Here is a 13,335-nt window from a genome sequence, read left to right as displayed (position 1 = left end):
GCACTGAGAATTAAAATGCAGCTTCAGATTGAACAGAAGAAAAACAACAAGCACAAAAATACACCCACAAAAAACAATGCGGTAACAGAACAATCTAGACGATGAAACGAACAATCAGTAAAACGTAAATAAACGGAATCAGCAAAACCTCAAAACCATGAAAATAAAACTCAAAAATCAAAACTAAACAAATAAAACGATTCCCCATTTTTTACCATATCTGAATAAAACAAACACAAAGAAATAATGAAACCGACCGAACACGCAATGAAAGTATTGTAAATGAATGTAAAATCAAACGAAATAAACCTTAACGCTGAAAGTACAACACCTACCAGCAAAGAAACGAATACAAGGAATAGAGACAATGAATACACAAAAACAAATACGTCAAGTAACCTGAATCCAAACGAAAAGAACACAGCGAAAGTTAAAAAGAGTGTACCAAAAAAAAACAGCAAGTTGAAAGCATACCGAGGCAGCGTGCTTATATGAAAGATGTGAAAATTTTGTGAAACGAACAGAAACGAATTAAATAGTTAGTGGAGTTAATTACAAAACAGAGTACTAGGTGGATTTAAAGTAAGTTTGATGGCAAGCCTAATATTACACGAAGAGAAAAAAGCGAATGACAGTAAATAATAACAATTGAGGAGTGATAAGGTATTTCTCGAACATGTGACTTAAATGAGTGTTTTGGGGGAAGAAATGGTAAATGGACTGGATGTTGAAGAGGAGACGGTGTGATGGTGTGTATTAAGGTGTAGTGGTGAGCATTTTTACGGGTTGTAAAAGATCATCAAAGACACCGAGCAAGAACGTTTGACGTATACACAGAGATAGAAACTCAGAAGTACACAAATATGGAGGGACTGAGATAGTCGGATAGACGTAAAAGTTTATGTGAGGAAGATAGGACAGTAAAGGATATAGTGAGTGAGAAATAGATAGAGAGAGAGAGAGAAAGAAAGAGATATTCATAGGTAAAGACAGGATGCAGAGTAACAGATTGTAGAATGCTACGGTAGATTGTTTTACCTCGTCGTTGAGATTGGAAACGAGCAGCACGTTTGAGAGTCCTCGCACGTTGGCCGGGTTCGGCGTTCCGAGAGCACCGTTCGACGCGAGCGCAAACGCATTCAGACTGGGCAGGGCACCACCGTAGGCACTCGCCAGGGCCGGCGTACCGAGCCCCAGTCCAAACGGTGGCATCACGCCCGGCGTCGCTAAGCCGTTCACTAGAAAATAGGGAGATTTGTCTAATTTGACTATTACACGGAAGTTGCACGCTACTTGACAACAACGAAAACATCGACGGGCGATTGTTTTGAGCTATCAATGCCGGCTTTACCTAGTCGATCGCGGGACAGCTGGGGCCGTTGACCGGCGGCCAACAGCAGCAGATCGCTCGCCGACACCAGTCCACCGGCGCTAGCAATCACATCGCTGCCCGGCTCACCGGACGGCAACGACGGGTTCGTGTAGTCTCGCGACTTGTCATTGTTGTACTTCACGTTCAGTGCCGTCAGCTTGCTGTTATCGATGCGCAGTGTGCAGCATCCGTTGTAGATGTTCTGTCCGTCCAGCGAGGCTCGCGCATTCTGAGCAGTCTGCGCGTCCGGGTACTGTATCAGGGCCTGCAGGAATGGAAATGGAAAGGCAAACATTAAAAATTATGATCTGATGGGTAGAAAAAAAACACATTCCCTCAACTCCGTTGTACATACCTGGAACGAATTGTTTTTGGTGAAGGTGACAATTTTCAGCACTTTTCCAAACCGCTGGAATATCTGATGCAGCACATCAAGCGAAACCGGATACAGTAGCGATTCGACGATTACTCGTAGTACGGTGTTGGGTGCGCCAGTGCCACCACCACCACCGCTACTCGGTGTCGTGGAGCTGTTGTTCGTGTTGTTGCTGCTTGCATTCTGCGAGTTGCTGTTGGTATGTTCGATCGATAGCGGCAACGGCGATCCGGTCGGTGACTGCGTGAGATCCTGTGCCTGCAGTGCGTTCGTTACGTTCTGTTCCGGGATTTACACAGACCAAGTAGTTATTAATCATCGACTTCCGAAAGAATGAAAACTAATAGCAAAACACTTACCGCAATTGCATGGTTTTGATCGATCTTCAATTCCCGATGGTTGGAGTATTGCACATAAACCGTACGACCTCTCAGCGGTGGCGGATTGGCGTGGAACACGCTTACCATTGTCGAGGCAGCGGTCTCATCGCCCATCTCGATAAATGCCTGATTCTTGCCCTTCAACACCAGCACGTTCGTGACACGTCCAAACGGAAGTCCTAGCTGTATGATTTCGGCTTCGCTCACCTCGTTCGGGATGTTGCGAATATGCACCACACGCGACGTTTTCGCTGTTGGGAGGAACAAAAATAAAATGGTTGCATACAATCATATTAACAGTGTATCAAGTACAGCAAATAATGGAAATCATAAAGATGGCTTTAAACTACTTAACTCATGCGGAACAGTACTGGCAATTAGGGTATTTGAAGGAATCAGGCGTGCATTAAAAAGCATCATTTTTATTATTCGCGCTTATGGTTCAATCAAAGTTAATGAAAATTGATCCAGCAAGGCAAACAATGTGTAACGGCTTTGAGAACCCTCGGAGCGAGTTTTTGGGACACTCGGACATGGATTTACATCCAGCAGCATCGTACATAATTCCCTACAATTAGGCCACCGAATCGGTCGGATTTTTGGCTCCCGGCGATAATGAACTAAAATCAAAATCCACTGTTACGCATTATTCGACAGGACGTGCCCGGTTGCATCAATAAACTCCCGTGCGCACGGCCGCCAATAGCGGGCGTGCGATTTTGCTATTATGAATTATCAATACTTTAATTGATTTTTAATTACTGTAATTAGTGACCGTTTTGACTGGATGACGTTCGGCTTTTTGATTTTCAACCAAACGTGCCACTGCAGGGGATGCGTCTTTCTTCGCGCTTCGCAGTCGCAATCGACCGTCCCTAGCAGGCAAAAGTGCCCGTGCCTACGGAAATAAAACTACGGTAGCCGAATCGAATTAAAACTTCGCGAGGGTTTAACGAGCCATTTTCGACAGTCTGTTCCAAGTGGATTAACGTAAACTTCGTGCGCGAGTGGCGGTGGTGGGAACATGGACAGCATTTTCCGTTGCAAATTTATTGAAATGGATGGAAATCGTTTTGAAACGCAGCCCGCAGTCTGCCTGTTTCCCTTAACGCTGTGTATCGGCACGGTACGATTCGCAGATGAACGAATCAATATTAGATGATGTTGTACATTTTCCACTAGGAACAATCCTACAGTTGAAAGGATTTAAATGTTGATTTACAAAACAGCGAAAAAGAAGGAAATTCCATTACAAACAACAGTTCGGTGCGCTTCATTCATTTTTAAAACATCTCGGCCGTTACTGGGGCTTGGGGAATTGTCTCATTTTTCAATCCTGTAATCAGATTAAACGCTCAAATTGGCCGATTATACATCGTTTGCTCGGCAAATTGTTTGCTTTATCGAATGTGTGTTGCACTTGTATGCGTGTTTCGTTCGGTTTGCTACACTTCCATCACTTCCACCGCAACTATTATTAATTTTCATTTTCAATTCCCCAACACCAGGCCTCACTTTCACTTGCTTCGAACATTTTTCACCAAACGACACCCTTCCATCCCACACAGAGGGGAGTTAAGAAAACGGATCATCCCTCAGCAAAAACCCATCACAATGGTTGTTGTGCCAAAAAAAAGGGGGAAAAAGGTATATTCTTACGACTTTTCCCCAGTTATCCATTTTCCCCCACGGCGCAATGGAGATGGATGTAGTAGATTATTTTTAATGATCTCCTGTGGCCGTGTTACGCACTGTGCACCACTTCCTGTTCTTCTATCATCTGGCAGGATAATGCAACAACACTAACAACAACAGCATGGAAAAAGAAAAACTACCTTTACCGACAGGTGACGGCCTCCGTCCTGATTAGGTATCATAAGTCATTTGGGGATTCCGTTTTCGTCGTTTCCAACATTTGCCTTCGGGTGTTCGGGGTGTGATGGGAAGGCATGAAGGTCGGCGGACGAAAACCCCTTTCGACCGTATGGCCTTGGAAAGGGGTCAGCAGGAAAAAAAAATGATACACCGACTTAGGGAGGGAGAAAGAAACACAGCTAGACACGTGTAGCAAATGGTGACTCCGGAACTGAACTGATAGGTTTTCCGCACACAAAGGAAACTCGTGCGGTAAGGCATCGAGGAAGGATCAGATGGACTAGGGCAAAAGTGTTGAATAGAAGTCTTTTTTTTCTATTCATTGTCATGCTGTGTGAATGTATTATAAATTCACCTGTCAATGGTTGAATCACATTTAATCATCAGCTGATTTAGGTTTAAAACACAATTTATTTAAAGAATATGTGCTTTATTACCCTTTTATCATTAAAATCATAAATGTCGAAGACCGGAAGCTAATTGGGTTTTCGTTACAACCGCGCTATTCATTCATCTGTATATTAATCACTACACTCTGTGATGGTTCACCTACGCACACGTCAAACAACACACATCAAAACCCGGAGCACCACATTAGCAAACACTCAATAACTTGATCGCTTTCCGCGAATACATTATGCAAAACCGCCAGCCATTTAATTAGTGGCAATTTCGGCTAATCTCTCCATTAAACAATTCCATTGAAGACACGGAAACTGGTGCATGCATCATTATTATTATGATGCTCATTTCTATTATGGCAGTGCTAACTGTGCAAATATCATTGCGCTGGACAGGTGAGGATTGGAATTCATTTAATTAAAAGTCTAATCAATGGTGCATCAAACCAGCTTATAAACCCCGGCCCATTACATCAAATCAAATCATTCACCTGTCAATGATCGCTACTCGGTATTGCGTGCCAGGGGGATAATGAAGGGTAGACATTGTGTCGAATAGGATATAAGTAACTCTGTTGCGCAATGGAACACCGGAAGAGGTTATTCTGTGGGGGAAGTTTACCTTACTAAATTTTATTCAATTTAATCTGCTTGAAGACTATTCGATTTTATTGTATTATACTTTTATATAATTCTAGTGTATTAAAATAATTTCTATACTAATGAAGTTTCAGTTTCAGTTCAAGTTCATTAATGAAGCCAGGGAAGAGTAAGGTAATAAGGTTTTATTGTTGCAATCCGCCTCGGCACACCTCTGGCAATGAATCTTTCCGTGATAAAGTACGGTGCGGGTCTTTCACAGCCCACGTTCAGAACGGTTTGAACGATTGCGTTATCGCCAATCAAATGCTCGTCAGTAATGACCGATGGCATCGATTGATCGAATGACCCACAGTGAACGAATTTCGGCCTCGTACGCTTTTTTTGATGAAGTTATTATTGATTACCGAAATGTTGCTCGCGTGTTATGTTCGCACACTGGCAGAACCGTTTCGACACTTCATCGAGTGGAAAAATGAGCCATGAAATCAGGCAATCTGTGGCAATGGTTTAGGTTTCCACTTGAACAACCACACAATGGGCGAGGGGAAAAAACAAACCACCCCCGAAAAACGAGTTGTCCGCCGTGAGTGGTTAATACGCACCGAGAGCAGTCCCCTACCGATGGTGCTCCGTACACAGCAGAAAGGATGAAGGCAATCAATTAACTTTCTCGCTTTTCTTTTGGTTGTGTCGACATTCTTCGATACATCGATGAAATCTTAAAGATAAAGTTGATAGTGAATATCGTTGAATTTCGGTCACATCATAAATACTAACTCGCTGTGCTGTAGTTTATCAATTGCAGCGACTTTTACCCATGAATAATCGTTAGCTAATGGGGTAAGTCTTCAAAAGCCCTCTTGCTGCCAAAAGTGTTGGAGATTTAAGAGCAACATTTGCTATCCAAAAGTTGATATTTATTTTCCTGTTCCCTTTTTTTTTGATTAACTTAAGAAACACTTCACATTATCATTACATGGAAATTCATAGACAAGCTTATTGTATGATGATAAATGTTATTACTTATCGCCATACAGCGTTCGTTGCTACAAAACACTGTCACTGAATGAGCAACGAAAGTGGAGAAATGATTTTATTCCGTTAAAAAAGTTCAATGATTTATAATAAATATTCGAGACGAGTGGAAAACTTTTGCATAAACTTCTGGCCGATACTGTACTGCCAAAGTACGGCGATTGGTAGGCAAACCGCTCCCTTTTTTCATTACTTTAATGCGTTTTTAAGTCACGGGGACGAGGACATTCAATGTTTCGGGAATTTCGCACGCGAAACCATCCAGTACGGATGCTTCAATCTCTTTAAGTGTCCATCAAGCCACTTTGCAACCAGGCCAAATTGTATGCACATCAGCAAAACGTTTGCCGTTTACGACTAAAAGTTAGGCAATATAAAACATGGTCCCTTTAGAGTGTATTTGTTCGCTGCATGAAGCGTTGGGCGGATCGAAGTGATCGTTCGTTGAAGAAACTTTAAGAGGAGGATAAAAAAAAACGAGCGTTTCTCCAAAAAAGGATGTAGACGAAAGCAAACCACTCACGCCCGAAAAAAAAAGTTGAGTGCCATAAAATCCGTTCCGAGTGGTAAATTGGTGGTAAATTTAACGATCGTTCACAATTGGGTCTCGGTGTGAGCGAGCGGATGGTGCATAAAAAAAGTGGTGTCGTTATAAATTTGGTTTCATTAGCGCTCGACCGTAATCAAACGGCGGCAGGGAATAGTCTGCCAAAGCGTACCGGAATGCACGTGGGAATCGTAGGATCATCGTTCGCAAATGATCCCAACACCCACGTACAAACACGTGGCGCGGCAAAGGTACGTGCGCCTGGGGGGAGTGGGTGGTAGATTCAGACTCGGTGACGTTTTGTTGCCAGTTCGCAGGAAAGCGCTAATTAACTGTCACTAAGCATTATTGGTGCAGTGGAAAAGGTAGCAGTGGCAGATGTGCGTACATGTTGCTCAATATCCATGCGAGCTTGTGTATCTGTATGCGTAACCGTACCGCAAAACCTGTCATCCCGGCGGTTGGTCACAACTTTAATAAAGTTGTGCATTATCGTTTAATTAATATAATTTATTTAAATTGCTCACTGCGGAATTAAATTGCCTGATTAGGTGGCGAAAACTGGCATGTGGGCGAAAGGGACACTCCTACGGAGCGTCATCGCTACGAATCATACAGTGTTACACGGTGTGTTCGTGACTCTCATATTTCTGGTCCTATTGCAGGTGGTGTAAAAGTTTATTAGGGATTTTATTTTGGCATTCCTAATGCAATTGCAAATGAGAACACAGGAAGTTTTTCAATTTGCTACAATAGAGAGATAAGCAATCACTGCGTGATTGAAAAACAGTGCATTTAGACGGGATTCCGATAAATATTAGAACACCATCCTGTCATAGTAAAAACTAACGCAATGTTAATTTATGACAAAAATTACAACATACAGCCCCAGCCGGATACTACAGATTCCCACAGATAAATATTGATGAGCAATGCCAGAAATTAGCACAGTCATAAAAGCGGAGTTGAACTTTTGATTTATTTATCTACAACTTGGCAAAAGGATTCAGAAACTTCAAACGACAGCTAAAGAGAGAGAGAGAGAGAGAGAGAGAGAGAGAGAGAGAGAGAGAGAACGAATATCTATGAGAGTTCCGGTACACGATAGCAAATCCTTAGCTTAAGGGCGTAGAACATTAACCCAACCACTTCCACTCCCGGGGAAGTTGTCAATTGTGGCCACATTCTAAAGGATGCCCTACCGATCGCGTCAATCCGCCGTGAAGGAGGAAAAGACACCGACCATGAATAAAACATCATTTAACATCTCTTAACTCTTCGTGTACGAACATGCGCCTCAAAAAGGGGATACCTCGAATCCGGATCATGGTTTAAAAGGTAAAAGTTTTATCTCGTTGTTCTCGGCTGAACAATAACCACGAAGGACCTGGTTAAACGATACGGCCGTCTTCTACTACCGCCGTACTTCCCGTACGTCAAATTTTCACCCGCGGGCAATCGACCTGTCGTTTGTGGACGCTTCGGCTTACGGGATGGAGGGATGTGGCAGTCTGCCGCACTCACACATACACACACACACACCGTATCACTTGAAATTGGAAATTAAATGATAACAGCTTGCAAAGGATGTTTCGTGCACAGGGTAGTGCGCGTGCCGCCCAAGGGGTTGACATTATCTGTTTCATGTTCGTGCGGTCGTCAGATTCGTCGTCCCGAGCATCCAGCATCTGATTAGCGCCGGCAGTGAGGAAACCCTACCATCTTAAGATGTCGTAGGTTCTTCAGCCGATAGGAGGAAGTTTTTCTGTTTGTCCCTTTTCAGCACCATAGTCAACGGGGAATTATGAGAAGCCGAAAGTATGATCTAAAGCTTTCACCGTCATCACGCCGATTTCTTCTTTCCGATCGAGTTTTGCAGGATCTCTCCTTCATTGAGGATTTCCCATAGTGCCTATATCACAAATCCACCGCTAGCCAACGGGCCCGCACAGAAACAATGGCAAAGATTATCATCTTCAAATGGAATCTTAATGTTCAGTATCAGTCCTTTTGAACCGTGACAGTCGGCTTGCATACCTTCCGGGGCCACATACAGCGCAATGCTAAACGATCCCCTGCGATGTATATGGAAGTTAGCGTTTTTTTCTTCCTTCTTTTGGACTGTGCCACTTACGTGTTCTTATTGTTTATCTATAATCAAGCGTCGGAGGCAGTTACTCGGGCGTACATCAAAGGATCCATCTGCAAACGACACACCGTAGGGCCTATCTCTACTGTCCCCGTGGCTCTCTCTACGCCCTTTTACCTTCTCTACTATGGAAGTTTGTCTTAAATTTTCCTCATTTTCCACCTCGCCGAATTTGAGTCTAGTTGCCTTGCGGGAATCTAGACTGCGAACCACCCAAACCGACCGAGTTGATGACAATTGTTACGCCGCTCGATTCAATTATCCATTTCGCCTGAGGCTATCGTCGCAGGCAATGTCTTTGCTATTTCTACAACTTGTTTCTGCTAGTGTAACTAAAACTTAAGAACTAAAAATTTAAAAAAATTGTAATCAAACAAGGAAACGGGACAGGGTTACACTTACTGATGCCCATACCGATCACTGTGTTGGTGCTGTCCAGTTTGGCTTTCTTGGTGGCGAGATCCTGATTGTTGTTGTCCGACGCTGGAGCCATAACAGCTGCTTGACTAAGTAGTTCGTCGCTTCCTCGCTGCGGATAGGGAAGAGAGAAAGAGCATAGATTAGCAAGCATTCAATTAATGTCCATTTGTTTGTAAATTATTTCCATAAAAGTTAAATTTACTGAACAATGTGTATGCTCAGTCCAAATATATCCGAGATGTGTCCGCAGTGAAATATGCACCATTATTACCGTCGACTGTGCGCTGTTTTCACTGTTACCAATCATATATTTTCACGCAAACACCACAAGTGGAGTTGTTTTTATTTTTCAAACACGAAGTAATTCAATCAACGGCCACCGTCCAGGCCCATAAAACCGGGTAAAACAACATCCATTGGGAGGAGCGGTGGGTGGCCAGCAAATGGAATATTATCAACCGACGACGTCCGTCCAACAGGAAGGTTCACCGCCGGAGAAGTGGATGGAAAAATCTCATTTTCACGCAATGTAAACAAAAGACAATTTATACCCTTGGACAGGTGTTGCATCCGATGCCGCACCGACCGCGCTCGCAACCGGAATGGAGGAAATCGAAAAATTTTCACATTTAACACCCTTCCGCAATGCACGGAAACAAAGCCTCTTGGTAGCCGTTGCCCCCGAAAGGTTCATTACCCCGGAGATTCCCAATGGGGTACTTTACCCCCAAATAAAAAAAAGGTTCCTGTACAAAATGGTGTTCCAAAAGTCGATTTATTTTGTGTTTATTTTCCTTTTTTTTTGTGCGTACTGGATCCATTTTGATTCATTGCCGGGTGGTTTTCACGGTGTTGCATGTTTTTGGACCGAATTGTCATTACACATTTTCATCACAAATGCAGAAATTTTCCCACTAAACACTGGCAGTGCGAAAACAGCAATAAAAACGTAACGCATTGCACAGACCGGAGAAGGATAAAGCAACGCCAGCAAAGTGGGCTCTGCTGGCGAGGAAGTTTTTCACACAATTGAACCCATCGAATCGGGCACTCATATTGAGAAGGGGCCACTTGTGCTGTTCATTTTGTACAAACTTTTCTGTTTGTATTTGATTTCGGTTTGCGATGCTGAACAGCGCTGTTTAATAATTCAAGTGTGCTTCAATCATGGTCGATATGTAAACAAACTCGAAATTAGAACAGAAACATTTAACAACGTTTTCACATTTGCAAACATTTAATAAACACTAAACTAGAACGCTAATTAAAACGCTAAAGGAAATTGAATTTTTAACATTGCGTGATTGACAAAACAAAAAAATCTAACATGCGATGTAAACAAAATCTAGCCTCTATTACAAGGAAACATCTTATCACAGAGCAAGCCATCGCTGTCGTTGCACTCTTTCAATCAATCTTTAATGTTTGACCCTTCGCCTGTGCGGTGTTTGGCGAAAAAAGCGAAATAAACTTCTGCTTTTTTTAACAAACCACCAACACTAACATCGCCACCGGTGCCATGAAAACCTAAACGAACTTAATCCGTCAGCGAAGTTCCAAGCGCCCCTTTTCTACATCCCTTAACTTAAAGCGGTAACTGATGTCACCGAACATTCGCAACAAAAGCGACTTCGGGCCATTCTTTGGGCTTCACAAATTCCACCTTTCCGAGTGTGTGAGCACGGAAGCGTGGTGTGGGTGTGGTACGTGCTCCTCACACACCCAATTCCGGGAACTCTTATTGCTCCTGCGAGATCGTTTGATACACGGGTTTCTTGAGCAATGGCGACAAAGCAGCGGTGTCGTAGCAGTTGAAAAGAAACTAAGTAACGACATGAAAGCAACTGGAACACTGGCGGATAGGTGGACACAGCGCCAGACGGGTATTACACCGGTACTTAAAGGTATTCCATCCACTGTGCGCCTTCGTGAATGGCACCGGCACCAGAGAGCTTAGCTCTTTCAAACCATTTGCTGACAGATGGCGCACGGTACATGGTCGAACGCGTTTTCGGAACACGGAATAGAATGACAATCCTTTTTGCCATTTTCCAATACGAAGTTCAGGGTTTCGGGGTTTCCTTTTGGGGTTGTGCGCGAACGCGTGGAGAAGGCAAAGTGCAGTATGTGCAGACTCATTCAGCGAAGGCAAACAATCTACCTGTACCGTATCTTCACCGATGGACGGGACACGGACGACTATTGCGAATATGTTCGGCAGCTAAGGAGTTGTGTGAGTAGGTAATATGCTTCATTGAGCTCAGCCGACACTTACATGGCACCATCGAAGCCATCATTTGTCACCAGAGCACCCGAACCAGTCAGGGTCGTTGCTTTAGATGTTGTCATCGTGTTGATTTTTCAACCACTAGCAAATGTGGCTGTGTGTGTGTCCTTACAATTCTGTCTTTGCCCATTCTGTCCTTCCCCATCTATTTGCCTATCCTTCAAGGAACGTCAGCCTTCTGCTGTAAAATCAATATTTAACTAACCGAATGATGAGATGTAAGTGGTAACGGTTTTAATCCGGTAATTCGGCCAATGAACGGACCACCGCCATCTAGCGGAGAGCTGAGAAGTAGAAAAGGGTACACACCGGGTGAAGCAAAATGCCTACTAAGCCGGAAGGCTAACAAGGCGACTCGGTACGGCCGAACACACCACTAAACCCTCGTGCAGCGGCTGTTGGACAAGCAAACACAGCTCGGCACCACCCCGATGATGATGACAGCGACTAATCACGTTGACGCTACGGAGGATGTCATTTCTACTTTGCTGCGACGGGTGTTAAAATTATGTAGATAAGATAACGTTATTAATAATGCCAAATAGTGTTAATATGGAACGCTGCCCTCTTCAATTCATTATTAATTTGGTGCGCTTAGGCGAATAAGTCGTGGTGCTTTTGAAATGGAGTTTGGAAGTTGACAAATAGGGGATGATAACGAGCAAACCTTTTGTTCGCTGGGCTCATTCACACTCCGTTGCGATCAACATTTATAATAAATCAGAGACTTGGTGTGTAAATACGTCAGAGCTTTAAAGAAACTATTCAAAGCATCTTAGTAAATTGGGAACGAATGAGTCCTATACATGATGAGATGGAAATATTTTTGTTAGAAATTGGTTTATCAACTTGGGACTAAGGTTAGGACTTTGTATAGATTTTGTGTAAAAGTTCCACGAAATAGGGGAAGGTATTTAGAAAATGTTTTACCAATATGCACGCAAACCCATAAACAGGGTAACGGAGCAAAGCATCAAACCACCGCAAAAGCCGACCATCACCCGATAGTCCTCTCTATTTGCCGATCGCTACCGTAGGCAATTTTCTGCCACTTCAAACGAAACCCACCAATGGTGCTGAGGGTTAAACAAAATCGACCCCCAAAATCTCTATCGACCCCGAAAAACAACCACTTCCACGGCAACAACTCCCCAATGCCGTCTCCGGGAACGACTCCTTCACATCACCGCCCCGGCAGTAAGGTGGCTGCCGGAATGACGAGATTACGATGGCAAAAGGGGACCTTATCTGAGATAAGAGCGGTAACCGGATCCTCTATGTTGTGCGTGTGTGCGTGTATGGATTGGTCCGAGTCTAAGAAGGAAGATGAAGGTGGGCTCGTTTGGGAATCTCCACGCTTCGTCAAAGACACAGAGGCGACGATCGTGTGGTTTTTCTGGTTGATATGACTACCTCCATTATCCATTTACATGACCGTACCCTCGGAACACGCACTCAGGGAACACTTAGTGCTTATCCATTGGCAAAGCAAGCCTCCAGCCACCGGGCGCATTGTTGGTGTCCCTTCTTAGTACCAACATACCCCTGGGTTCCGACAATCGAAACCAGCGTCACCTCCTGGAGGTGGGCAGGGTCTGCTTCCCGGTTGGAGGTTTTGGTGACCAGAGCGGGATACGGGTGCGGAGGATTTAAGGACAAAAAATCATCATCTTCAAAAACTCGTACCTTTTTTTCGGTGGAAGCTCCTACCGAATTTGTGGTATCAGAAGTGTTTTTGATACTTCACTAAATGGATAAATTGGGCGGACGATGAGGTCAGAGTGAAGCAAGGAAGCAGGGGTGTGCAACATTCGGCAAAAACGGATCAAATATTTCAATTTTTAAGGAACGTGAAGAATAATCTGTCTTCCTGGTTTAAGGGCCAGCGAG

General features: G+C 43.8%; 1 protein-coding gene across 1 annotated transcript in view; it reads right to left on the bottom strand.

The window, feature by feature from the left end:
* The window catches only part of LOC128717903 (polypyrimidine tract-binding protein 2), a 37,635-nt gene that overhangs the window by 23,767 nt on the left and 533 nt on the right, over nt 1–13,335 (bottom strand). Inside the window, exons 2-7 of the mRNA XM_053811580.1 lie at nt 11,651–11,729; nt 9,141–9,267; nt 2,117–2,379; nt 1,728–2,027; nt 1,352–1,637; nt 1,039–1,238 (exon numbers count right to left, since the gene is read on the bottom strand). Of these exons, the coding sequence (XP_053667555.1) occupies nt 1,039–1,238; nt 1,352–1,637; nt 1,728–2,027; nt 2,117–2,379; nt 9,141–9,267; nt 11,651–11,729 (1,255 nt within the window). The remainder of the gene's footprint in view (nt 1–1,038; nt 1,239–1,351; nt 1,638–1,727; nt 2,028–2,116; nt 2,380–9,140; nt 9,268–11,650; nt 11,730–13,335) is intronic.

Source organism: Anopheles marshallii, chromosome 2, assembly GCF_943734725.1.
Source record: "Anopheles marshallii chromosome 2, idAnoMarsDA_429_01, whole genome shotgun sequence".
Classification (NCBI taxonomy): Eukaryota; Metazoa; Arthropoda; class Insecta; order Diptera; family Culicidae; genus Anopheles; species Anopheles marshallii.
Note: the sequence above shows the minus strand (reverse complement) of the source record. Positions and strands in the feature narration are given on the sequence as shown.